At 53.7% G+C, this 26,344-nt stretch overlaps 10 protein-coding genes across 10 annotated transcripts; 6 read left to right on the forward strand and 4 right to left on the reverse strand.

Moving 5' to 3' along the window:
* Window positions 1-374: 374 nt before the first annotated feature.
* Window positions 375-4,360, forward strand: M421DRAFT_5341 (uncharacterized protein; the record flags this gene model as incomplete). Its single annotated transcript, XM_033595114.1, has 3 exons — window positions 375-477; window positions 529-892; window positions 964-4,360. 3 exons carry the CDS (start codon window positions 375-377, stop codon window positions 4,358-4,360), a joined length of 3,864 nt encoding a protein of 1,287 aa, XP_033448534.1.
* Window positions 4,361-6,727: 2,367 nt separating this feature from the next.
* On the forward strand, window positions 6,728-7,927 carry M421DRAFT_31229 (lytic polysaccharide monooxygenase; the record flags this gene model as incomplete). The annotated part of the gene is made up of 1 exon (XM_033589215.1): window positions 6,728-7,927. A coding segment is annotated over one exon (1,200 nt), but the record flags the coding sequence as incomplete, so codon positions are not given.
* Window positions 7,928-8,793: 866 nt separating this feature from the next.
* On the forward strand, window positions 8,794-11,535 carry M421DRAFT_420837 (serine/threonine-protein phosphatase 2B catalytic subunit). The gene is made up of 6 exons (XM_033592616.1): window positions 8,794-9,380; window positions 9,482-9,813; window positions 9,860-10,117; window positions 10,165-10,603; window positions 10,651-11,122; window positions 11,228-11,535. The coding sequence occupies exons 1-6, from the start codon at window positions 9,227-9,229 to the stop codon at window positions 11,250-11,252; spliced, it is 1,680 nt and encodes a 559-aa protein (XP_033448536.1). The 5' UTR covers window positions 8,794-9,226; the 3' UTR covers window positions 11,253-11,535.
* Window positions 11,536-11,676: 141 nt separating this feature from the next.
* Window positions 11,677-13,668, forward strand: M421DRAFT_63259 (uncharacterized protein; the record flags this gene model as incomplete). The annotated part of the gene is made up of 3 exons (XM_033596054.1): window positions 11,677-11,983; window positions 12,034-12,169; window positions 12,222-13,668. 3 exons carry the CDS (start codon window positions 11,677-11,679, stop codon window positions 13,666-13,668), a joined length of 1,890 nt encoding a protein of 629 aa, XP_033448537.1.
* A 384-nt stretch (window positions 13,669-14,052) lies between these two features.
* M421DRAFT_420839 (HET-domain-containing protein) lies at window positions 14,053-17,036 on the forward strand. Its single transcript, XM_033592617.1, has 2 exons — window positions 14,053-14,672; window positions 14,740-17,036. Exons 1-2 carry the CDS (start codon window positions 14,102-14,104, stop codon window positions 16,737-16,739), a joined length of 2,571 nt encoding a protein of 856 aa, XP_033448538.1. The 5' UTR covers window positions 14,053-14,101; the 3' UTR covers window positions 16,740-17,036.
* Window positions 17,037-17,508: 472 nt separating this feature from the next.
* M421DRAFT_157853 (uncharacterized protein) lies at window positions 17,509-18,911 on the reverse strand. Its single transcript, XM_033587634.1, has 2 exons — window positions 17,841-18,911; window positions 17,509-17,790 (listed from the first exon to the last, which is right to left on the reverse strand). Exon 1 carries the CDS (start codon window positions 18,786-18,788, stop codon window positions 17,937-17,939), a length of 852 nt encoding a protein of 283 aa, XP_033448539.1. The 5' UTR covers window positions 18,789-18,911; the 3' UTR covers window positions 17,509-17,790; window positions 17,841-17,936.
* Window positions 18,912-19,186: 275 nt separating this feature from the next.
* On the reverse strand, window positions 19,187-20,337 carry M421DRAFT_157865 (uncharacterized protein). Its single transcript, XM_033587635.1, has 3 exons — window positions 19,680-20,337; window positions 19,292-19,619; window positions 19,187-19,234 (listed from the first exon to the last, which is right to left on the reverse strand). The coding sequence occupies exons 1-2, from the start codon at window positions 20,224-20,226 to the stop codon at window positions 19,558-19,560; spliced, it is 609 nt and encodes a 202-aa protein (XP_033448540.1). The 5' UTR covers window positions 20,227-20,337; the 3' UTR covers window positions 19,187-19,234; window positions 19,292-19,557.
* Window positions 20,338-20,885: 548 nt separating this feature from the next.
* On the forward strand, window positions 20,886-23,303 carry M421DRAFT_420843 (uncharacterized protein). The gene is made up of 4 exons (XM_033592618.1): window positions 20,886-21,036; window positions 21,085-21,238; window positions 21,287-22,010; window positions 22,058-23,303. Exons 1-4 carry the CDS (start codon window positions 20,934-20,936, stop codon window positions 23,237-23,239), a joined length of 2,163 nt encoding a protein of 720 aa, XP_033448541.1. The 5' UTR covers window positions 20,886-20,933; the 3' UTR covers window positions 23,240-23,303.
* A 264-nt stretch (window positions 23,304-23,567) lies between these two features.
* Window positions 23,568-24,001, reverse strand: M421DRAFT_5347 (glycoside hydrolase family 10 protein; the record flags this gene model as incomplete). Its single annotated transcript, XM_033595121.1, has 2 exons — window positions 23,568-23,694; window positions 23,859-24,001. 2 exons carry the CDS (start codon window positions 23,999-24,001, stop codon window positions 23,568-23,570), a joined length of 270 nt encoding a protein of 89 aa, XP_033448542.1.
* A 475-nt stretch (window positions 24,002-24,476) lies between these two features.
* Window positions 24,477-26,072, reverse strand: M421DRAFT_63543 (S-adenosylmethionine decarboxylase proenzyme 2; the record flags this gene model as incomplete). The annotated part of the gene is made up of 1 exon (XM_033596069.1): window positions 24,477-26,072. The coding sequence occupies one exon, from the start codon at window positions 26,070-26,072 to the stop codon at window positions 24,477-24,479; it is 1,596 nt and encodes a 531-aa protein (XP_033448543.1).
* Window positions 26,073-26,344: the final 272 nt, after the last annotated feature.

The raw sequence follows: 26,344 nt of genomic DNA on the forward strand, positions 1-26,344 counted from the left end.
CTGCAAGCCTGCAAGACTGCAAGACTGCAAGACTGCAAGACTGCAAGACTGCAAGACTGCAAGCCTGCAAGCCTGCAAGACTGCAAGCCAAATTTACACATTGATCCATGCCACTTTTCCAAAGGCGGGCGCGGCTCGGGGTCCAATGCAGTGGTTGTTCTGCTGGCTGGTGGGCTAGGACTCGAGGGCCAAGGGTTTGATTGGTGCGTGCGGCGCTGCGGCGGCTAGACTGCTGGGTCGGCGGTTACACACATGCTGTTATGCTGTTAAGTATGCGCCGACGTGCTTGTGATGCTGTGCAGTCTCAGGCCTCTACTCGCTGTCGTCTTCTTTCCTTTCGTTGCGTTTTTGCTTTAATTTCCAAGGCTGCCACGATGAATCAAGTCTCGTCAGTTACACGACACAGCCATGAAGACAGTGTGAAGTCGGTCAATGTGGACATAGTTTCCGTATCATCGCAGGGCGATGGTCGGAAAGGTATTTGCATTCCCTCTAAGGCATGTCGCACGGTAGGCTGATGTTGAGCAGCGACCAAGGCTTGGAAACCTCCAGCGCTTCGATCACCCATCTTGATTGCGACCATCCTGCTGTGCTGGGCCCTGATTGCTGTCCTTCAGGTGTTCCTGTCCAGAAGTCAGCGCGATGGGGGTGTCATCTTTGCCGCAAGACTTAGTGCATTGCCCCTGCACCAGCAGTTCCTGTATCTGTATCTTCCAACCATACTTGCAGTCCTGTTCAGCATATACTGGGCTTGGATCGATTTGGAGACGAAGCGAATGGAACCGTACTACCAGTTGAGCAAGGAGAAAGGGGCTCTGGGCAAGGACTCGCTACTTCTGGCATATCCGTTCGACTTCATCCCTCTAGTTCCGATCAAGGCGGCCAAAGAACGGTAAGTGCACCTACAGCTTGACTTCACCAAAGTGGCTTCGATCCTGCAATGGCACATGCTGACCGGTCCAGTCATTGGCCAGTTTTCTGGGGATCTTTGGCAGTGCTGCTAGTAACCTGGGGACTGGTGCCTACACAAGCCGGCATCTTCGCTGTTGAGACCATCACTCGCACGTCAAGCACGCCTTTCAACCGATCAACCTCGTTCATGCCAGCCGAAGATCAGCTGACCAAGCTCACTATACGTTACGCTCAGTCTACATACGGTATTGCCACGCTCAACGAGACTTTGCCTCCCTACATGGCTCGAAACTTCACACTGGCCCCATTCAAGCCATCTGTACATGACGTAGACCTGGCCGGGAGCCAAGGGACCTGGACTGGTGAGACAACCATGTATAGTCTAGACATGTATTGCGCGCCGAGCTTTGCAATCCGAGATACCAACGGCAAATCGAAGAGTGTCACCTACAAGAGCAGTGGCGGTTGCAATGTCACCATGGGTCTCACCGGAAATATCACCCAAGGCTCCAATCCGAACACCATCTACTCGCCACTCCTTACTGCCAAGCAGTACACGGGTATGCATATCGGTTACTGGGGCTACACCGGTTTCGCCGACTTCTACTTGGAAGGCGATTGTCCCACAGAGCGCAACGGCACGTTTTATGCGGCATTCACCAAGAACAAAGCCAGGGATCAAGATCCTCCCGAAAACGTGACCGCAATATTTTGCGAGCCTTTCTACTATCAACAGAAGGTAAACGCAACGATAGATCACGTCTCAAAGGAACCACTCCACATTGCGGCTCTGGGAGATAAGAAACCTCTCTCCAAGGACCTGTTCAATGCGACGAACTGGGAAGCCCAGATGACCACAGGTTCATCCGGATTCAACGTCAGAGGCGACAACATGCCTACAGCGTCTGTCCCGGACTACTTGGAATACGTCACAGGAACTAACGTCAGCATCGGCTCGGGTCCAACTGGCGTCGGTCTAGTGCAGCCTATGGTTGGACTGTCACTTGCTCTCAACCAACTCTCGCTCGAAGACTTCCTCGACTGGAAGATCTTGAGCAAATCATATGCCGATGCTTATCGATTGATGTTCTCTCGGACAATGGTCGATATCCTGGGAGACGATTTCCAGTCATCCGAGGACATGGTGGGTATCCAGCGGTATACTACCGAAGCGGTCGTACTGGAGCCGGTCTTTACGTACGTTTCCGAGGGTCTTTTGGGTGTCATCTCTCTTGCAACCATCATGCTGCTTTACCTCTCGGTCACACGCACCAGGAATTTAAGGACGGACCCGAGTACCATTGCCAGCATCATGAGTCTTGTGGCAGATAACGAGCCTTTGCTGGTCGACTTCGAGAATCTCGATTGCTGCACGGCCCCAGAAGTCCAGAAAGCATTGGGCGCACGACGGTATCGTTTGGTGCACGACGGACAGCGCGCCGGCATCGAGACTGTCGACTCAGCTGCTGATGCCATCTTCGCTGCCCAGCGATCAGCAACAGAATTGCAGCGTCAGGGTACATCACGCGACATCGCGAAACCCGTTAGACCGAAAGAGTTCCGCATGTGGACCGCAGTACCATTTGTTAGCTTGTTCATTGCCCTGAGCATAGCTCTTGCTGTCATCTTCGTCCGAGCTCGTGCGAATGGATTGCCTTTGCCCTCCACCATCAAACTGGTGCAAAACATTCTCGAGAACTACATCCCGACCGCCTTGGCGACACTCATAGAGCCCATGTGGATCATGATCAATCGACTGCTTTGCATGTTGCAACCGATCGAAGAGCTGCGAAGCTGCAAAGCCGAGGCAAAAGACTCCATCGATCTCAACTATAGCTCTTTGCCGCCACAACTCACAATATTCAAGGCCCTGAGTTCGAAGCACTTCGTACTCGCGACTGTGTGTGCCATGGCACTTCTCTCTAATCTTCTGGCAGTTGCTTTCGCGGGTATCTTCAACCAAGACTTCATCGAAATGCAACGCGACGCCACGTTCACTCCGCCATTCGACATGAAGTTTGTCTCAATCAATGGCAGCATTGGACCCAAAAGCGGCCAGGAATTCGGCTCCCGTGAGCCCTCGGGCGCATACCGTGGTGGTAACTCTCAGGACCAATTTCTCATCGCTGAGTCGAACTGGACTAGAGGAACGCCACTCCCCGCTTGGACGGATACGAAGATGTTCTACTTGCCCTACAAGGCTGCTGATCCGGTCAACTCAACTGTCGACAACCAGTACGAAGCTGCGACCACAGCCTTTGGTGCCGAATTGGACTGTGAGACGTTGCAATATGGCATCGATTACTCGGCCCGGATTCGAAAGAACGGTTGGTCCGATATGCGAGTCGATTTCAATGTCACCGCACGCGCAAACTCCAATACCACCGTGTGTCCTGCGAACGGGTCCGCAAGCATCCTCTACGGTCCCGCAATGCCCGCGCCTATATCGATCGAAAAACAATGTCAACGAGGCCCTAGTGCGGCTGAGATCATGTTCGTTCTGGATGCCCCTGCGAATGCCACGCGGGGCGAGGAAGATGCCTGCATGACCACGGTTGTGATGGGCTGGCTTAGGACTGCCAATGGGTCCTGTGGTGATTTCCAAGATACCGACTTGAACGCGCAAAACTCATTGTTCGTACGATGTCGGCCCAGGTTCGTGACAGGTCAGGCAACTGTTCGCACCGATTTGAGCGGTCGACTTCAGCGGGAGATTAGCGACGTCGAGTTGTCCAAAGAAGAGGACATTAGCGAGATGTTCAGCAATGATGTTGCGAATCTCATCGGTCAGAGTAACCGTTACATTTTCAAGTCCAGCGGTGGAAATTGGCACAACGATAGCTATGCCAACGATCCGCTGAACTACTTTGCCTCGCGGGAAGCCAACAACAGTCGGCTGCTCGATCCCAATACCGGTGCACCCACTCTCGAAGACGTCGAGAAGTCGCTTGGCAAGGCGTACTCGAGATTATTTGCAATTTGGCTCGGTGCCAATAAAGAGAAGCTGCTGGTCACGCGGAGTGATCAGCCCCGGCGCTCGATTCAAGGCTGGACAATAACGACGGAACGACGTCTCTTCCTCTCCACACCCATGTTCGCCATCTCCGAAGGCATCCTTTTCACCTACGTCTTTGTCGCGATAATGGTGTATCTGCGCCGGCCTGGGCGGTACCTTGCACGGATGCCCACTTCCATTGCGTCAATCATTAGTCTGTTCGCCGCGACTGCCGCCGTGCAGGATATGAAAGGTACCTCGCACTTGAACAGACAGGGCCGTGCGAAGTATCTTCGAGACTTGGATGCGCGCTATGGGTATGGGAGTTACATCGGCGGCGGTGATGGTCGAGTACACATTGGTGTAGAGAAGACGCCATTTGTCAGGGCCAGAGCGAAATCCACCTGGCTCGACCAGAAGCTGAAGTCTTTCCGCAAAGGCTCTGCAGTGTGATCGTTAGCAGCACAGCATTCAATCATCATTCACACTCGCAACTTGTCCGTCTACTCGCCCTCTTGCACCATCAACGCTTTGACACGAAGCTCTTCTTTATTCCCGTCCAGCACAATCCCCGTCGCCCGCTGCTCATCAGAGTGGTTGTCTTCGTTGGACTGATGTGCAGATAGGGTCCGGTAAATTTGTTCAAGCACAGCACATGTCACCGACACCTCTCGAGCCTGCCTTGTGACTGGGCGATCGGAGATGAACTCTGAGAACTCAGTTCAGGTGTCGAGCGGCCATCTCCCGTCCTGCCGCCCGTCGCGGATGCGGGCGTGGCTGTCATTCGCCTCACGGCAGGGTAGCTTGGGATGGTGGAAGACAATCTCCACTGTGAAAGGCCGGGGGTCAGCGAGGTTGCAGAAGAGGAAGGTGTGACTTCTTGAGGCTTCCAGGAAGTGGAGATGAAAAAAAAATCAAGTGCTGACATGTTTGGTTTCGCGAAAGCCAAGGCCTGGGAGTTCGCTGGTCAGGCAGGCACGCCGTACACGAGAGAGCTCGTCATCGTAAGTCCTCCTGCATGATGCTCCCGATCTCGACACCGTCGTGACAATCACCGTCACGATGCATATGTCCACTGTGTTTTGCATCCTTCCGCAAACCCACGAGTTCGTTGGCAGCAACGCTCGGCGTGCTGTGGTGGAAACCAGATGTTTCGTTTCCCGCAGCACGTCAGTCCCCGCTGGTCGTCTGCCTGAACCCACCGCAATCAGAGACAAGCTTTGATGGCGGGGCGCGCCGCCGCCCAGTCTGGTCGTCGCCGTGGTCAATCATCATCACGACCTTCACGCCGCGTTGTTTTTGATGAAACAAGGTGACGATGCTAGCGGCGGTACATGGAGGCCAATCAGCCGCTCCAGCGGTCGACTCCAGCTTTGCCCGAGCGCCCAGGCTATCATCGTCCACGCTGCGGCGCAGCCACCCGCGCCAACTCACTGCCGCTGCTGATCTACATGCCGTCTATTTTGACTTTCCTCTAGACCTTGCGCAGAGGCGGGACTTTCAGCTATCCGGGGCAATCAATAGTCTACCCTCGCATGAATGAGGGCAAAATAGATGGCAGCCAAAAATAAGGATCACACGCCGAGGGGCGGTGCACAAAGCATCACCACACCCGCCATGCGTCCCCCTGCAGCAGGCCCACAGGCTTCGCAAGCTGCGAGCCGTGACACAGCGTCTTTCTGCCGGACCTGAGCGGCCAGCTTTACGCTTGCGTCACAAACACGGCGGCAAACACGGTTTGTACGACAGCCCAGGCACCACCTGTGTCGCGAGAGTTGACTTGGTTCGTCATCGACTGGTGGTGAGCGCGAGAGCTGTGTGCGTTGAAATGAGCAGCTTGACGAATCAAGTTGCGGAAAGAGGTGTTTGAGAATTAGCTTCGAAGCGATCGCGCTCCACACCAGACCTCACTCGGCCTGATGCCCCTTATCGATAGGCCCGGATTCGACCTCACGCAGGGCCCGGACGTTAAGGACAAGGATCACTGGCAGACGACAGGAGGCGACAGCCACCCACGCCCCGCCACTTGAGTCGTCGTCCACTCTTTGTTTCAGAAACAATTACCATCTGAGAGCTTTGGAGCCAATGAGCTTGGTCATGTACCTGCCCAGCGTCGCAGAACCTAAGCCGTCTTCATAATCTGCTTGCTGTTACGCTGCCGCTAAACCAGGACAGGCGTCGGATCCGGAAGGCCCCTTCAATCAACCGCCGCATGAGAGGCCATCCCTAGTCGATTAGCATATACACTTCGACCATGGTCCGCTGTGGCACCAGCCGCTGGTTCCCTTGCCGGGCTGCACACGACGCTGTACGTGTGTACAGACCGCCACAGGCCAGCCCGCCTAAAAAGGTGGGTATCAGGATATATAGGTTCCAGGAGCGCTCTCCATGTTCCACATTACCGGTTCATCACAGTAGTTTCTTCAACTTCATCTTCTTTTACGTATCTTGCCTGTGGCAGATATCACATTCTTTCTCAACTGAACGTTGATTATCGAAGAGCTAGTCTCACAGAAGTACTCACCTGTCCTACAGCATTCAAGACTTCTTGGTATGTATTCACTCCCCTGTTTCGGAATGGTTTTGGGAATTCGGCTCCTCGTAGATCGACACCTCTTGTACACACCGACCTCCTGTTCATGCTCAGTATTTGTTCTGCCCCTCATGGTTCAATCTCGATAGAACAGCTTTACTGACTACGCCCAGCATTCGATCAACCTTGCACTACACAGTCATTACAAGCACCAAAAGAATCGTTTAGCCGGTCTAGCGATCTTCAGAAACAAAAGACTTCTCAAACACACACTCTCATACAACAAAATGTTCTCCAAGGCTACCGCCATTCTGGCACTTGTTGCCAGCGCAACCGCGCACATGACCCTCAACTACCCTGTCCCATATGGCAAGGCCACGCTCAACAGTTCTCCCCTCGCCCCTGGTGACTGGCCTTGCAAGCAGCGCTCTGGTGTCTACGATGTCACTACGATGAACCAGTGGAACGCTGGCGAGACTAAGGATGTATCCTTCACTGGGTCTGCTGTTCACGGCGGTGGCTCTTGCCAGTTCTCCCTCACCACCGACTCTAACCCTACAGAGGCTTCTCAATGGAAGGTCATCCACAGCGTTGTCGGAGGCTGCCCATCGAACGTCAGTGGCAACATCGAGCCCGAGGACCCCAACGGTCACAATGCCGCTATCTTCCCCGTTACCATGCCCACATCCATGCCCGATGGCTTGTACACTTTTGCTTGGACTTGGTTAAACAAGGTCGGCAATCGCGAGTTCTACATGAACTGCGCTCCTGTCCAGGTTGGCGACTCTGGCGCCACTGCTTCAGCCGCCAACGCCGCCTCTGCCCTCGGCGCTCTTCCCGACATGTTCGTCGCCAACCTTCCCGACACTTCTTGCAGCACCAAGGAGAACGAGGACTTCAACTATCCCGACCCTGGCCAGTCCCTCGTTGATGGTGCCAGTGCTGACCTCGGTAACGATCTTTCTGGTGCTGGCTGCGCTTCCATGACCAAGATGGGTGCTGGCAACGGAAAAATTGGCACTCCAACTGGCGGTGCCGGTGCTGGTTCTTCTGCACCCGCTGCCACCTCAGCTGCTGCATCTGCTCCTGCTGTCTCCGCCCCAGCTGCCTCCTCAGCTCCCGGCTACTCTGCTGCTCCCATTGCTTCAGCCGCTCCCTCTGCCGTTGTCTCCGTTCCCGGCGTCTTCGCTCCTGGTGCTTCCTCTGCGCCCGCGTCCTCTGCGCCCGCTGCTACCATGCCTGTTGCGTCTGCTACTCCTGTCGCCTCCGCCGCCCCAAGCACTCCCGCTACCAGCGAGGACTGCACTCCCTGCACCAATGACGGTGCTGTCGTCTGCATTGGCACCAGCTCTTTCGGTCTCTGCAACCGGGGCTGTGCTGTTACTCAGGCGCTCGCCGCCGGCATGGCCTGCACTGACGGCACCATCGTCGCTGCCGCTGCCAAGCGCTCTTTCCCTCGTGCGCACCTTCACAGGCGCCACGGCTCTGGCCTTCGTCTCCTCTGAGCGCGATGACACCCATCGCTTGATGATCGTCCTTTGCTTACAACATTTTTCGCTGTGATGGTCAAGAAACGCATCGCATGGAGTTGGCTTGGTTATACCCGCCCTGGTTAGGGTTTGGAAATGGTGTGGTTGGGTCTGCTTGTTTATACCTTTGGGTCGGTTTCAACCTTCGGATTGGCTCCCTTGCTGGTTAGCTCGGGCTTCTTGGACACACGTTCATTCTTGTTGTCATTCTTGTTGCATATTCTTCTTCGTTCATACCACGCCTTGATGGCTGGTGTGCCCTCTTTGTTTCGTAGAGCTCTGTGATGATCTCGACACTCACATACGTACCATCGTGGTACAGTTATATATCAAAATCACGATACATCCACTTCCATCTGCGCCTTTCCTGACTTGTTTGTGAAACTGACATCCTTCCTGAAGCGCGTTGATGGTGCCGCGCGTTTGCCTCGCGAGTCGCCAAAGCCTCACTCACAAGTAACGTGACTGTACTTCAGTAATGCCTACTAGATCTGCATGCAAGAAAAAGCGCAACGTTCGTAAGCATTTCTCGAATGTGCCAGACCGATTGTTGTTTTGCCAAATGGAAATGACACAGAGCTTCCAACTGCATGGTGACACAGCATGATGCGCAAACTGATCAGACTGTTCAGACGGGGAAGCTGGCTGCTACAAGACACTGACCAGCGCTTACTGCGCTCCCGAATCAATCCCGGAGAGATCAATGCAGTATGGCAGTGATGGTAGATGTCTGAAATATTTAGCTGCAGCCTAAAGCTCTAACATGATACATCACCTCCTCAGGAACTAGGGTGTCGTGATCAAAACACAAAATGTGTGATGATCGGCTTACAGAATGATTATATCGAGACAACCACCTCCTGAAGATCACTGAAACAAGCTCATGCGGCTGGATAGAGCAATGGCATGCAAACAGCTCGACCTCGAACATGCTGTCATCTGTGTGTCTACTGCGGCTGGCCCGTCTTGGCAAGCTTCCCCCTCAGCTCGACGCCTGCCTTGTGCGATGTCAGCTAGCAACGCAGAACGCACCGCGAGCACGCGACGAAATAGGCGACACATTCCACACCTCACACACATATTCTTTTGTCGCGGGTCAGCTCTCATAAGCCACGAGCCTCGGCCGTCGTTCCACGCCCCCGTCGCCACTTCAGGGTCGTGCGCCTCTCCGCCCCACTATCACCGCCTCGCGGCTCTCCTCGACAATCCTCCAACGCCCACAGCTCCTGGTAAACAGCTCAGCACCGTCTGCCCGCCATGGAGAATAACCCGCAAGATGTCGACCAGCATTCGTACATGGACAATGCCATTCGCGCAGTCCAGCAGAAGAAGCCCATTCCCGAGATCGACTTCACCCTGCACACCATGGAAGACGGCACACAAGTGAGCACTCAGGAGCGAGTATGCAAAGGTATGCTCGACGCTATGGCTCTGCAAGCTGTATAGCTAGCAGTAGCTCCAATGCAACGATGAGATGCAGTAACATAGTGCTGACTACGCTGTGACTTTCAGACGTGCAAGCGCCAGCCTTCCTCCCGCCCACCGACGAACAGTTCTTCTCGCCCCAGGATCGCACAAAGCCGAACATCACATTCCTGAAGCAACACTTCTACCGCGAAGGTCGCTTGACTGAACAACAGGCACTTTGGATCATCAAGAAGGGTGCTGAGATTCTGAGGTCAGAGCCCAACCTCCTTGAGATGGACGCACCCATCACAGTGTGCGGTGATGTCCACGGACAATACTACGACTTGATGAAGCTCTTCGAAGTTGGTGGAGATCCAGCAGAGACACGCTACCTCTTCTTGGGTGACTACGTGGATCGCGGATACTTCAGTATTGAGGTAAGCAAGGCAACAATGGATAATGGGTATGTGCTAACACCAGCAGTGCGTTTTGTATCTGTGGTCGCTGAAGATCTGGTACCCTAACACACTCTGGCTGCTCCGTGGTAACCACGAGTGTCGCCATTTGACCGATTACTTCACATTCAAGCTCGAATGCAAGCACAAGTACTCCGAGGCTGTCTACGAAGCCTGCATGGACGCCTTCTGCGCGCTTCCCCTCGCCGCCGTCATGAACAAGCAGTTCTTGTGCATACACGGAGGACTGAGCCCCGAGCTTCATACACTCGACGACTTGAAGAGCGTATGTGGCAACATGTCTGAAAACATGACCCTAGCTGACATTCGCAGATTGATCGATTCCGCGAACCGCCCACACACGGCCTCATGTGCGACATTCTCTGGGCTGACCCTCTCGAAGAATTCGGCCAGGAAAAGACGAACGACTTCTTCATCCACAACCACGTTCGCGGTTGCTCATACTTCTTCTCGTACCCCGCTGCATGCGCCTTCCTCGAAAAGAACAACCTTCTCTCAATCATCCGCGCGCACGAAGCGCAAGATGCTGGATACCGAATGTATAGGAAAACAAGGACTACTGGTTTCCCCAGTGTCATGACCATCTTCAGCGCGCCCAACTACCTCGACGTATACAACAACAAGGCTGCGGTCCTTAAGTACGAGAATAACGTCATGAACATCAGGCAGTTTAACTGCACACCTCACCCGTACTGGCTGCCTAACTTTATGGATGTCTTCACATGGTCGCTGCCTTTTGTTGGAGAGAAGAGTAAGTGCACTCAATCTACCGGGTGATCAGGAGCTAACACTACTCAGTCACGGACATGCTCATCGCTATCTTGAACACATGTTCTAAGGAGGAGCTCGAGGAGGAGACCCCCAGCTCACTGGCTTCCGGGCCATCTTCCCCACAACCGCTTGCCAACCTCGACCCCGACTCGACCGAATTCAAGCGCCGCGCAATCAAGAACAAGATCTTGGCCATTGGTCGACTCTCCCGCGTATTCCAAGTGTTGCGTGAAGAGTCTGAGCGTGTCACTGAATTGAAGACAGCGTCTGGAGGTCGCCTGCCGGCGGGTACGCTCATGCTTGGCGCGGAAGGTATCAAGCAGGCTATCCACAGCTTCGAAGATGCCCGCAAGGTTGACTTGCAGAACGAACGCCTGCCGCCCAGCCACGAGGAGGTTCGCAAGTCCCAGGAGGTCCACCGAGAGCAGGCTCTCGAGAAGGCTACCAAGGAGGCCGAGAACGATAAGGAGCTCGGCCGTGTTGCTCGAAGAATCAGCATGTAAGTCACCTTGTCATATGTAGCCACCAGGGGCTGTCTCGAGTTACAAGAGGCTTGCTGAGAACCACTGACTACCTTCGGTGATTACTATACTAACAACCATAGGTCTTCTGGATCAAGGAGAGGCTAGGTGCCAAAGAAGCTTCTGAGGCTGAGCGAATAAGCTTGGTTCGCTGGTTCTCTCTGTTCGATGTGGTGTGGATATTAGTGTTGTCTACTTACCATGCTGGCGTTGGGCGTACCAGCGGCGAGACCTAGAGGAAACGACTTTACGATGAACGGTAGTAATTTGCTAGCCAAATGCTGTGCTCTTGGAGAGCTGGCCTTTCATTGAAATCATATCATCACTTGCATTCTTTCGATGTCAACACTCTGTCTGCCTCCAGGCTGTACAATCATTTTGTCTTGTTTAAGTCATGCAAGCGCTGTTTGCCTCCATCTCGAGTGACCTCAGCGTGAACAGGCCCAAGCTTTAGCGGCCCGGAGATCAACCGTGCCACTATGAACTTCAGCATGGCGACTCTTCCCCACAGCAATGCACATCTCTCAGCCCGATGCCTCCATGGGTGGCCTTTGCGCCGCGATTGACGTCGCTGACCAGGGAAGGAGTAATTGAGCGCCTTCCGGCCGTCCTTCGTTGCAGTCATGCAACAACACGCTCATTGAACCTCCGGCGCTCCGCATCAACACATGTCTCGCCCACCGCCATAAACTTGCGCCCCAACATCCCACCACGGAATAAGGAGCTGTACAACGCTTTGTCAGCTTTGAGCGGAGCTGCAGAGACTTATGTCAATATAAGCAGGCTGCAATTGGCGCTTGGTGGGCTGGCGGCGCAAGATGCCGTCACCAGAGTTGCCAGTGGGTTTTACTTCTGAAGATGTGGTTGAGCATAGCTGACAAAGGCACAGTACTCGGCCTGAATAGTCAAGTCAGTGCGCAGCGACTTGCGCGCCTGCTCCTTGCGGATCCGTTAGGCAATGAAGAAGTATGGGAGCAAGAGCTCGAGAAAGCTGGAGACGGGAACGAGAGAGCAGTGCTGCTGAAGTGAGCGCGTCACATTGATTGTGATACGGACGAGCAGGCTGATACCATGCAGATTCGGCGACGAGAACGATGTGCACCGACCGACGCCACTGTACAAAGTCCTTTACGCGCCCTCGAGGGTCCTGCGAGCGCATAACCTGGAGGTCCTGATCTCGACGCTGAACGTCAACACGGCGAAGATGATTACGACGGCTTCAACGGAGAGCTCAGAGGAGTCAGTGCTGGTACCGAAGTTGCAAGCTACCTCTGCGAGAGGAACGCCGGTACCGTACCCTGTGCACAAGACACTGATACTTGGTGAGGGACTTGATAGCGCGCTCGCATTTGGAAGGTTCAGCTCGGGCAGTGCTGAGAATATGCGCACCATGGTCAAGGTTGCTGTAGACCTGCCTGCGCCGCAAAAAGAGGTGGATGCAGACGCGCAAGCTGAGTGCGCAGTGGTCAACATTGAAACTGGCACGCAGGCTCTGGCAAGCTTCCGCGAGTCCGTGGCAAATTCACAGATCTTCGAGCGTGGCTGGTTCAGGAGCGGTCTGCCCTCGCTCTCACAGTGGCTCGCCGCCGACCTACAACCTGCCGAACCACTCAAGCCTGCGATGAGGACCCTTGTAACCTCCATCGTGGATGACGTTGAAGCAAAGCTTCTCAAGCTAGAGACAGCGCGCCTCACCCTCCTCGCATCAATACCCACTGACCGCGAGGCTACAGCAGCAATCACGAGTGCTCTGGATGCGTGGGCTGAGAAAAGCCACACCGAGCTCCGCGACGAACTCGACGAAGCCTTCTCAGCACGCAACTGGTACAAGCTATCATGGTGGAAGCTGTTCTGGCGCGTCGACGACGTGACAATGCTCTCGCAAGAGATCATCGAACGGCGCTGGCTGATCAGCGCGGAAAAGAGCAGCATCTTCCTCGCCGGTAGGATGGCACAAGCTGGTTTCCCCGAAGACCTACAACAAGTCGTTGTACAAAACGAGATCCCTGTGACGACAACAGAAACAGCACCGACGCTCGACAACCAGCCCACAAACCTCTCCACTGAAGTAAGGAAATTACAGCCGTGGTCCGGGAACATAGCAACGGCCCGTCAGGAAGTCATCGACGCGAACGTCCCACCACTCCAGGCGCTCGCCCAGCAACTCATCCTCCAGACAATGTCCACAACCTCCCTCTCCAGCGCACTCTCAGCACTTCTCTACGTCTCATCCAGCTGCTCCGTCTTCGAAGCCAGCGCCGTGGCAGCACTCGGTCTCACTTTCTCGCTGCGCCGCATGCAGAAGCTCTGGGAAGGCGCAAGAGAGAGCTGGCAAGGCACGGTTAGGGAGGAAGGGAGACGCACGCTCAAAACTACAGAGGATTTGGTCAGAATGATCATTAGGAGTAAGGAGCAGGGGAAGGTGCAGATTGACGAAGGCGCGGTGGAGAGGAGGCAGGTGAGGGAAGTGGTCAAGGCTGTGAGGGAGGCGTTGGCCAATATGCAACAACCTGAGGAGAAATAGATTGAAGATGTGTACGAGTATTGTGCAAGATTAACGATTTCACATACCTGGCTGTTTTACCAAGTTTACCCTTTCGTCTATGAGTATGTTCGTCTAGACCCTGTGTAGAGCGAGCTGATGCGTCTCTGATCAATCTTCACATCTGCTAACGAGTATTCACCACTCAAGCGTACAGGTTTCCAGAGGTTCCCACCAGCCACCCAAACAATCTCACATCGTCGCCGAGACTCTCCTGTATCGGGGCGCAGTCGCGCCTGCCCCGACAAGAGCCAATGTAAGCACAGTGCGGCGTCAGGCCTTGCGCATGCAGCCAATGCACATGGCTGCAGCCAACTGCAGCTGAGACCCCACTTTCTCTATCGTCACTCAACATGGTTGCAACATCGAATGCTGCCTACACCAATAACGAGGAGCGTTTTCGCAATTCTTAGACATGAGGTGGAACGATATACGTTCCATTTTGCGCAGCGCTGCGACAAAATCCAGAAAGAAGAATGGACCCGCGCTCGACTCGGTTGCGACTTCATCCCCGCCACATCCTGAGTCGAGGCCTAGCGGAACTACGGCTGGTATATCGCGAGCTACAGACTCTCATGATGTTGTCTCAGAGCCCGGTCACGCCCAGATAGCCGCACTGCAAACAATGGACTCTCCCGTGGTATCCACCGTCAGTGATGGATCGGAGCATTCTCCCATCGAAACCGCGCACCGTTGCGGACTTTGCAATAACCTTCAAAAGAGGGACGAGGATGATGCTCGACTCGGTTTTGACTTCACTCCCGCGGAACTTCACATCTCGGCATCCGAAAAAGGCTGCCCCTTATGTCTGGTCATTCTGGAGGCGTTGCGACAGTTTGAGAAGGACATGCTAGACGACATCAGAAGGGTCTATGCTCGGTGCTGCGGGACTCGAGGATTGCATCAAGATACACTTACTCTTGAGGCGTATTTCGAGGATGAGAGACCTAAACTATTGTTGGAGTTATACAGCCCCCACTCGCAAGGTATGTATACTCCCTCCATCTAGAGACGACTGGATGTGTCCGCTTGATTTCTGACTAGAATGCTTAGCTTGGGAAGCTATACTGCCAAGGACGCGTGTGAGTCATCATCCCGAGTCGTCTGAGGCCTTGCGATGGGTGAAATCGCTTCTTGCCGACTGCGAGAGCAACCACGAGAAATGCGAGATGAGCTCTGAGCCACTGCTACCGAAACGTGTGCTGGCGATTGGTAGAGACCATCGCAATGAAACGTACAAGGTTCAATTACTTGAGCCTCCGAGCGGCTCTTCAGCTCCATACGCTGCACTTTCGCACTGCTGGGGACATAATCGATCATGCTTGACGACCAAAGCTTCCTTCAAGGCTAGGCTCAACGGAATCATCTGGCAGACGATTCCAAGGACATTCCAGGATGCTATCAGAATGGCGTTGTTGCTCAACTACGAATTCATCTGGATCGATTCACTTTGCATCATACAGGATGACTTGGAGGATTGGGACACTGAGTCCGCCAAGATGGCCGGGATCTACCAGAACGCATCTATTGCACTCTCAGCTACCACTTCTTCAGGTGATATACACGGATGCTATGATGCAGAGAATCGGGTGTCTGAGGATGTCCTTGTCGAGCTTTCCGACGACATTGAATATCCTCGGGTTGCTGTACGCAAATCTCTAATCCATTGGCACGATGTGCCTCCAGCAGGTATGGACGCACAGTTTCCCCTATTGACAAGAGGCTGGGCATACCAGGAGCGACTCCTTTCGCGGCGACTGTTGCATTTCGCCAAAAGCGAAATGGTGTGGGAGTGTAGGAGTCTTGTAGCGTGCGAATGCGGCGGAGTCGGCCATCACTCAAGCCCAGGCAGAGAGTTTCGTCAAGCGATGGATTCGGGTGATGCTGAAAAAGGCATCATCGCCGATCGTCAAGTTCGACTCAATCAAATCTATGACATACGGAGGGCTCAGGAACATCAGGTGACTCAACGTTGGATAGCCCTTGCTCGTAAAACGCACAAAAAGCTTGAGAACAACAGAAAAGAGCACGAGCTAGATTATCTACCCGGTTCGATCGGCTTCATATCCCATCAATCAGGCGCTGAATATCTACGGACCGCGTTCAACATCCCTTCGTGGGTGATAGAGTACGAAAACTTGGCGCTGATCCCAGCCGCAATCAGCCCACAAGAAATGGAATTGGATCTGACTAGTACAAGGGAGTGTGCAGACTACGTCTTTCACTTCCACAGAGTTATCGAAACCTACTCTGCCCTCCAGCTCACAAAACGAAGTGATCGGCTTCCTGCTCTTTCCGGCATTTGCACCCTTGTGCAACCCATTCGCGGTATGTTTTTAGCAGGCTTGTGGTATGATTCATTCTGTTTTGATCTCATGTGGCGGGTCGACCGTCTGCACTCTGATTCGATCCAACACAATGAAGCAGCATCATACCACGGACCATCATGGTCATGGGTATCGAATGATCGAGGTGTACATTACTGGACTGACATTATCAACTTCTTCGATGCGGCGCAGCTTTTTGGTAGAGACCTACCAACAGAATATGCGTACATCAGCATCAACCAAAGCCAATTGGACTCTACTAGACCCTTCGCGAGGACGACCTGCCTTGCACGCAACATCGCGGAAAATTGTGTTAATGTCAAACTGATGAGTAGTAATCCATATGGCAACGTGAAAACCGCAGTACTTTCAGGCGAAGCCTCAATGACTGCTGCCATCCTCCACTATGACCTTCCGATGCGCTACAAGCTCGCCGTTGTCAGCAACGACAATCAAGACATCGAGATGGAATTCTACGCGGACTACTCCCTCTCCGCACCAGGATCGCGACATCTTCCTTACAAAAGCGAACTCACTTTGTTGCTCATTCACCCTCAAGTTGCGTTGGTCTTGACGCAGGTCCAACAGAAATCACACTCGAAAATGGCAAAGACAACCCCTCAGTATAGAAGGGTCGGGATAGCCAGGTTTCCAGAGAATAGGATGAGATATTATCAGGTTGACTGGATGCGATACTCGAAAGTCAGAAAGTTCATACTTATTTGATGGCCTGACCAAAACGCTCCAGAAGGCATACACTCGTAGTAGTGCACTTGAGGGAGCAAGACATCAAAATGACGAATTTTATGTGGCTGCCTAAAAAGGCCACATTCCATGGATCCACGGAAACAACCGGTTCTGAGCGACACTCGAGCATCCTTCGCCTTACCGAACTAGACTGTTGCTAAAACAATCTGAGTGCTTGATATTAAAGTTTGCGACCCCTATGACTTCAGACGACAGTATAAGAAGCCTTGTAAGACGCCCGCACTCACTTTCTGCTCAAGGAGCATGCCGCATGCGCTTATGCTACTCCTTGAATGGGTGCAAGGCAGGGCGTGCAAGCAATCGACCTGCTATAAGATATGACTGCCTGCACGACACTGCATTAGAATAACGTAACCTGCATTGGAGGAGATTGCGCAGTTGCACTACGTAACATATTTGAGTATCAGAAAAGTGCAGGCGGCGGCACCGCGTCGGGCCTTCGCACTTTCTGAACTCCCCGAACACCCTGCGTCCTATGGATACTTCTGCTTGAACTTACATCCGAACCTGGCTTCAGCCTTCAATTGTGTAATATGTTCGCTTCCAAGTCACCTGTGGTAATTGATTGTGACACCTGGCTACGTCGGCTCTTTGTCCCCCGAGAAAACGGCTACCTCGACACCACTCGTTGAATACTACGTCGTCGAGTCTTTCGGCACGTACAACCCGTCTTCCAACGTACTGACGGCCTTATGATGTCGCTGTCCGCACCCACATCAACGAGCCTTCGATTAACGGCACCCGCACCTTTCAGCAGTATCAAAGCGTCCGCTAGCAGAAGAGAATATGTGGTAGTGCCAATATGCAAGCATATTTCAACGCTTGGTCAACCCAAGATATGACGTTGGGAACGTATTATCATCATATTCTTGATACGGAGGGGTATCAAAATTTCGGACCGGGTGAGGCCTAAGTGCAAACGAACTAGGTGGTACAGGAGTTATGGGGATCTGGGGAAAGTAAATGAGGGAACAGTAGAGATTGATTGGGAAGGGATGGACTCGATCGTCTAGTCTAATCAGTATCGATGATGTCCATCTGGGTATCCATGAAACTCACTATGTTCAATTAAGAAGATGCTCGAGTTGCACTGTTGTGAAAGAATGGAGATACATGTCCAACGATGTGTCTCATTGGCCTGGGAGGTCAGGACACCTACAGAATAGCGCACAGAGTTTGCTGGAGCTCATCAATTCCTTCCGCGCAGTCGCCGCAGGTGTCGTCACCGCGCTTGTTGGCACACTTGTCGTACTCGTCCTCCTCCTCGTCCTGCGGAGGCAGAGGCGTTGGCATCTCGAAGCGTGTATCGAGTGTGTATGAACGCTCGACTTGCTGGCCCTGCTTATTTTGGACAACAGTGAAAAGGTACATGATGTCTGTCCCTTGGAAAGCTACTTCGTAGCAGGTCTGCTTATCGCGAGCGCCTTCGACGTTGGCCAGGTGGTCTAGAGTGAGGGTGATCTTTTTGCAGTTGATGACCACGTTTGTACCGGCGGGTTCCAATTGACCACTCGGAGTAGCTAGCCCCGGTGGACCCAAAGTCGTCAAGTCCCCATACGGCGTCGCAATCCCCGGATATCGTTCGCCGAGCCTGGGTTCTCCTATAAGCAGAAACTGGAGATCATCGAGATGTAGTGTGTATAGCTTCTTGAAAGCGTGCAGGTGATCGCGCCATCCAAGGTTGAGCTCGATAATGAGGTACATATTGCGGATCCAGCCAAAGACCGGATGCGCACCCCGAAAGTTCAGACATGAGGGGACTTTCATGTATTTGATAGCCTCCTGCTTGGAATGTAGCTTTGTCAGCATGTCGTTGTGCAGTTGGAGACACGAGAAGAATGCGCCATTCCAGTCGACCGTCGTCGGTGAAAGCGACATGTTGCTGCAGATTTCCAGACGAAGCTCGGCAGGTAGCCGCAGGAGCGGGCTTTGAGGCTGATGACGAACGGAACGCTCATATATGGAACCGCGTCCCAGAATTGTGGTATTGGTAGTAGTCGGAGGCATGACGACTATGTGTAGTCGTGTATTGCCGATGCAATTGGTGAGTGGCTCAAGAACTTATGCGCTGGGTCGTATGCTGCTAGGACGCGTAGAAAGTAAGTGAAAGGCTCGCTGAGAATCTAAATTGCTGGTGAAGTTCACGAACAGCGGGGTTCGCTCTTACGCTAAAGAGGGTCTCTCTGGCTGACTGCGAAGGACAACACATGTACCACGCAGCCTCACTGTTATTTCAGGTTTGATAGGTAGCGAAATGTCCGCAGCGACTGCGCGACCGACCTGCTGCTGCGTGGAGGTGTTCAGTCGCTTAGTGCCGCCGTGGGAAAATGTGGCTTTGCGGTTCCTGATGTCGATGGCCGTACTGCTCGCCATTCGAGAGCGAGTGCTCGTACCAGAGGCCACAACCGATGCTGATTAAGATGACGCGCCTAGTGACTCGATCGAATCGCGAACTTGCTTCTTGTTAGGACCAATCGTGTCGTTCGCAGCCTCTTCGGTGTTGAACTTACCAAGCTTATTGGGTAAGATCCAGGGAACGCTAGCAGTGTGGCTGCTGCTCTGATAGGTTTTGCAGACATGTTTCTCGGGCCCCAGATGGAGGAGGCCGACCCTTAAACCACACTAACTTGCATCTTCAATTTGGATATCGACTCGCATGGATAGCCGGACCCGTGATGCAGAGGTGTTCTGCGAGACTCTACGAGCGGTCCCACGCGAGAGCTCGTCGGAGGGTGTGCGGCCCGTAGTTGCCAGGTCACCTACTACGCTACTACTATCACTCCTCTTCACTATCCTCACTCGAGCCTGACTGCTCATCCTTAAAGTACCAGGACAAGTCTGTTGCGAGAATTTAGCAATCGATTCAACGATTCAATCAGCCCTTCCATCTGTTCCTACCTTCTACATAGCCCCAATTTCGCATGACGCTCTCAATATTTCTGTTGACAGCCTTTCTCGCAACAGTTCTCTCCACGTGACGTGCCAACAGACTATCGTACTTTGTGTGTCGGTGCCGTACGTGGGCGATGACGGCCAACAGGACCTTGCGTGGTAGCGGAATTGTACCGGTTCTGCCAACGCGCCCTGAATGCTTCCTGAAACCATGCTTCAATACCAGTATGTTCTCTTCCTCTGGCATCGTGGGAAACTGCTCCTCAAGCTCGGCAGTTGCAGCGTCGATCGAAGCAGCGTCGCGCTTCTCTACTGCAGCACGTCTCGCTGAGAAAGTCTCTTTTGCTTGCCTGTGTACTTGATGCAGAATGAAGTTAGGTACTCGCAACCCGAGCTGCTGCTTCTTCGCATTTATAACAATGTAGAGCGTTCTGCCTGCGTTGTGAGTAAGCTTGCGACAGTGCAGCGTCTTGTATCGAATGCCCTTAGGTAAGAACCCATAGCCTTTTGGCATAGGGGTACTTAAGGATACCGTGACTTCATTCAGCGACATGTTGGCCGTGAATCAAACTTTGCTTGCTTGCTGGATGATCTGTATACTTCTGCAGGTGAACAGCAGTCCGTGTTTGCGCTGCTTAGCTTAAAGCTACACGTCTTTCCGTGCGTTCCTTTGTGCAGGCAATGCGAATGGCGTGCGCATTGTGCTTCGTATTGGTTGATCGATATCTCCCTGTGCAACAAGACAAGGAGTGGCTGTAGAGCAAAGGTGTATTGAGTTAATTGGTGGTGTTGACGCGCCGAGGAGCGAACGATGCGCTACCAGTAGGTAGACGATTGGCTGGCCCTCCCTTTCTCACCGTTGGCACGTGCACACGTGTCCTGAATTCGTCACGCCCGTTTCTGTACTGTCTAGTCTCTGGAGCTGCAGCTACTCTGCTCGACTTCAATCCTTCTTGGACAAATATTCCACCATTCAAAAAAGCAATAATGAAAGTCTGCTCTTCATATTCCTCCTGGCCTCGCTTGTGGGCCCTTCGCGGATCTTTCGGCAGCCAAGTGCTGACGGTGCGTCGGACCCACGCCTGAGCCACCAATCCTCAGCCTCGCACATCTCCACATTCACCGTCTTGGCCGAAAATAGCCACAATGACGACGCATCCCTAAAACCTATAAAAACACACCAGCCACAGGGCTGATCCGCGAACTTCTAGAGCCTCATCCCGCAATCCTTAGTTGTGGCTAGATCGTTACCATCTGGACATGCAGCTGAGAAGAGCTGATACGACCCTTGGCGATGATCAAGAGCTGGCCAATGTCACCTATAACGACAAGTATGTCGTGGTCTATGACTTCGGCAGTGTAGGTACGTGTAGCTACAAGCTGAGGTCGAACATATACTGACAGCCTACAGATCATGAAACTGCGGTCACTGAGTTCACAGTGTTAATCAAAGACCTACACTCCGCCGGACTCAACACGGAGGTTCGACATGGCTATGATCAATCACTCTTGGTTTTCGTACAAGTTCCTCGAGAACTACTTGGTAACACCGTATATAAGTCAAGGTAGGTCGTTTGGTCGCTGCTGATTACACAACGACTGACAGAGCACAGAGTGAAGGACTGGCTCTATGGCATCACCAAACAGCACCCTGGCGGCACCGCGTCCAGTGTGGTTGCAGCTAAGTTCGAGGCTGAAGACCTGCTGTCGGTCTTCCACTTAGTCAATTGGCGCAAAGAGCTTGGAGGAGCAGGCATCACTCCAGGATTCGGCCAGTGGGAGAACGTGTCTTCGATTTTCCCTCTACACAACCAGCCGGTCAACAACCGACTACTCACCCACCTGAGCAAGAAGTTCTTCCTCGATATCGCCGACCTCGACCGTATACGTGATCTTTGGGGAGCCAAAGTTGCTTTCTACTTTGCGTTCCTCCAGACCTACTTCCGCTTCTTGGCCTTCCCATGTATCGCCGGCATTTTCGCGTGGGCCTTTCTACCGCAGTATTCGCTGCTCTTCGCGCTGATGATAGGTATCTGGTGTACTGTCTTCCTGGAATACTGGAAGATCAAGGAGCAGGACTTGGCGATCCGCTGGGAGGTGCGAGGGGTTGGGAACCTGAAAGTAAACCGCCCGCAATTCCAACATGAATCCGTCATCGTCGATGCAGCTGGCAGGATGCGTCAGCACTTTCCGAGGTGGAAGCGCATCGTTCGACAGCTACTTGTTATTCCCTTTGTAGTGGTCAGCACGGTGTTTCTTGGAGCGCTGATCGCTATTGTCTTTGCTATCGAGACCTTTATCAGCGAGGCCTACGAGGGGCCGTACAAGTTCTATCTGGTGAGGCGATTGTACGCAATAGTGTGGCAAATGCTAACTTGGGACAGGAATATTTCCCGACAGTCGTGCTTGGTATCTTCCTACCATATGCAACAAACTTCCTGGAAGATATAGCCGACAAGATGACCGAATACGAGAACCACCGAACCGCTGACCACCACGAGATGTCTCTGACGCAGAAGATCTTCGTACTGAATTCGGTCACGAATTACCTCCCCATCTTCATCACCGCGTTCCTGTACGTTCCATTCGGTAGTCGAGTCATACCTATGCTGCAATACTGCATTGATACTGTTCTTGGGAGCAAAGAACGGGGGCAGATCAAATTTGTTGCAGACCCTGACAGGTTACGCAACGAAGTCATTGCTCTTACTTTGACCGGACAAGTATCAGGCGCGATCGAAGAGCTGGCACTTCCGTGGTTCAAGACGCAGTTCAAGCAGTGGTGGCGCGATCGCCAGGCGACTAGGGTGCATCAGCGCGGAGGCTCCGGTCAAGATATCGCACCTGACGATCCAGGAGAGGCCAAATTCCTTCGCAGGGCGAGAAAGCAAGCGCTGAGGCCCGAATATAATGTTCAAGATGACATTGCCGAGATGGTCATACAGTTTGGCTACCTGGCCTTGTTCAGTCCTGTCTGGCCGCTGGTCCCTATCGGCTTCTTCATCAACAACTGGTTCGAGCTCCGCTCTGACTTCCTCAAGATCTCTGTCGAGTACCAACGCCCCGCACCCACACGCAGCGACGGACTGGGACCCTGGATCTCAAGCTTGGAGGCTTTGACTTGGCTCGGTAGCCTGTCCAGCGCTGCTATCGTACACCTGTTCGGGTCGCAGAAGTTCCTTGGCGAGCGCATGGGCCTGGGCCTGTGGGCTAGTCTGCCCATTACCATCCTGATATCCGAACACATCTTCATGGCCTTCAGGGCTGGCGTCCGTTTCTCGCTGGCCAAGCTCGGCTCAGAGCAGATCAGAAAGGAAAGAGCCGAACGATACGCAAAGCGCAAACGTACGCTAGATGAGCTCGAGGCTAACGCCGAGAAACCGTCACTTCTCGGTGTGGCAGAGATTCAACGACGGAAAAGCGTCCGCATCATGGCAGCGGACCTGTTTTGGACAAGGCAGGCTGACGATGAAGCGAGTGAGAATGCCGGTCTGGCCATTATGAAGGCTGCGAGGAGTGCGCAGGAAGAGAAGGAGATCACCGGACGTGAGAACAAGATAGACTGAGTGCTGGCACCAGCATAGTTGCGACCCTCAATTCAAATTGAAGTATCGAATAAGAATCGCGTACCACTTCCACCTGCAAGCGACAACTGTTCGCCACGTTGACATCCCCAGTCCCCAGACCAGAAAAATTATGTACAAGAGAATGTAGCAGCCTACCGTTGTAGAAGACGGAGGGGCGGAGGGAGCCGTTCTCCTCGAACACCTCGTTAATGACGTGCCAGGCGTACACCTTTGTACTTCCGGCACTTCATCAGCTGTGCGTGATGTGGTTCTGCATCGCGGTGGTGAGAGTCGCCTTGTCGTCGATGCTGGACACCCAGGACGGCGGCTAGCTGAGCCAGACCGCGGTGTGGCCACGGCGCAGCTCGCCGTTGGAGGTCGCGAAGTCACCTATCTGGTCGGCGGTGCTGAAGTTGAAGTTTCCGCGCGAGTACTTGGTGACGTCCAATTTCATACTTTACATGGCGTGAGCTCTGTTCACCTGCTATACAATCCACATTGAGGTGAGCGGGGGTGATGTATCTGTTCTCCGGCGTGATCTGGCCAAAGTTCGCATTGATGATCGCCCCGTTGCTGCCCTGGGTTAAAACTGCCCGAGTCGCTGGCGGTATCAAAGTACTTCCTGCCCTTCTTCTTCATGGTAGTGTCGATGCTCTGCGCTGCCTGGCGACTGGACAGGCCCTCCACGTCGGCCTCCGAGACGGGGGGGCGGCGAGCGAGCCCGCCGAGCTGAAGAGCAGGATGATGATCAGAGAACTTCATGGTGATTGGTTCTGAAGGATTCTGACTAGACTTGATGCCCTCTAACTACGGCGCGAGCAGCTCTTATATACGACGAACATTGTAAGGTAGTTGAAGGAGTGGCCCATATGCTCATCCGTATACAAACTGTTTCGACCTGATTAACATTTCGCCTTAAACGAACCCACCTGGGCATACCCGTAATGGCAAAGTGCTCTAATGAATTGGAATATGAAGGGGAAGGATTGAATGAAGAAAGTCACCACGCAAGCTGTATAGACAGATTTTAACGCAGAAACTCTGCAGAGATAAACAAGATGAACGAGATGAACAAGATATACCAATAGAGAATACGCACAGTACGAACAAGTGTAGTGATAGGGCGTCAATAGAATGTCCACGAAAAGTCCAATGATTGTCCGCCGTTCCCTCATCGCATCCTCAGTAGCACTACACCTGCCTCCAGACCAATCCAAGACCATCCACCGACAAGCGCCTAGAAGATCTCACCTAGCCTAGGCTTACCACCCTTCCAGTCGTCACGCTCGTAGTACCTGAACACGAGATCGTATCCCTCAAGGTCGTGCACGATACGGTCAACACGGCGGTAACCGGGGATGGTCTCCACGCGCTTGCTCTTCTCGACGTTCTTGCCCGGAAGCTCATCAGGCGAGGGCTTAGCTTCGAACAAGGTGATGCTGAAGCGGCCTGGCTTGAAGATGCCAATGACATGCTCGATAACATCAGCCGTCTCGCGACCGCTCTGGCGAGCCGGAACATTGGTCTCGAACGAGGCGTACGAGCAGTGCGGCTCGGGAGTGACGTGCACGGTGAAGTAGTGGGTGGCGTCGGAGCCCTTCTTCGAGCCGTTGGGCGCGCCACCGGGAGCGGGGACGACGCCGTTGGCGGAGAAGCCGCAGGGGGTGAAGAGGTAGGCGTCGATGCGGGCGTCGGGGTACTTCGAGGTGGGGTAGACATCGGCCAGGCCGCAGTGCTCGGAGACGATGGTGCCGAGCGTGTGGCCCTCGGTGGTCAACTCTTCGGGGAAGGAGAGTTCTTCGTCAGAGTTGAAGCCAGAGTGGTCGGAAGAGGTCTGCTCGAAGACATCGAAGCTCTCATCCGAGATGTGGGTGGTGGCAGTCGAGTTGAGAACCGTGGAGCCACCAAGGCTCTCGCACTCGCCCTCGGGAATGGAACCAAGCGACTGAATGGCGTTCTTGCGGGCCTCACGAGCCCTCTGGACATAGCGACCCTCCGCGACCGCACTCGCGTCCTCGAGATAGAACTGACGCGCGTTCTTCACATCGAGGTCGGTCATGAGTATCTCCAGAGTCTCATCCTCCTCTTCATCGGTGTTCATCTCTGGCAGCATGCGCTCAGGAAGCTTCACATACTTGGTCTCCGTCTCGGGGCGCTCTTCAGAGCCGGGGCTGGGGGGCGGAGTCAAGGTAGTATCGGGACCCGTGATGTAAAGGTACCAGTGCTCTCCGTTCATCTTGCCAATCATGTAGGCACTGCCGCCCTTGAAACGCTGGTCCAAAAAGCGGACTTCGTCGCGCCAGCTTCGGTGGGGACCTTGCTGAGCCTCGGGGTGGAGGAAGTTCTTCCTGCTGTAGAAGACGCGGTAGGGCGTGGCAGAAGCTGCGAGGCCAGTGCCGGGCGCCGGCTGAACGTAAGGGAAGCCCGCATTGACAGCAGCGATCTCGAGCAGACGAGTGAGACCCCAGAGGAGGGTGGTGGTGCCACAGGTCTTCAGCACGACCTTGTGGGGGAACACGAACATGCTGGACTCGGAGAGCAGGTAGGCATCGACATGCTCGGACTCGATGACGGACAGTACTTTGCAGTTGACGAGGTCGAGCATCTCCTTCCAGACATCGGCAGACACTTTCTTGAGGCCCAACGGGCCGGCCTGGCCCGGCAGGTCGGTGGCAGAGGAGCTAAACCATACTTCCAGGAGCTTCTCAGGACCCTCGAAAGAGTTGGTGGAATCAAGGTCGATGGTGGCTTCCTTGTTGATAGTCAAAGAGGGCGTGCCCATGTGCGAAGACGGCGACGCGGTGTAGTTCTTGGGGATGTCAGTAGCGACCATCTCTTGGCTATCGGGCGTCGGTGCGCGCGGAGTATTCGTTGGCGGAGCGGCGGCGTGGAGCGAGAGCGCGGATATTCGGGTAGAGGACGGCTAACTGACGAGCAGTGAAGCACTGTCTACTGCTCAGACAAGCAATGCGGTGCTTGGCTGAGGAGAGAAGGCCCACGAGGGACTGGGTTCGAAGAGGCTGGCTGGTGCCAGCAGCAGGCGTATTATGCAGGAAACGACCGTAGAGGACGTTAGGGAGGGCGAGAGTTGGGCGGAAGATACGA

This window comes from Didymella exigua (genome assembly GCF_010094145.1).
Source record: "Didymella exigua CBS 183.55 unplaced genomic scaffold M421scaffold_14, whole genome shotgun sequence".
Classification (NCBI taxonomy): domain Eukaryota; kingdom Fungi; phylum Ascomycota; class Dothideomycetes; order Pleosporales; family Didymellaceae; genus Didymella; species Didymella exigua.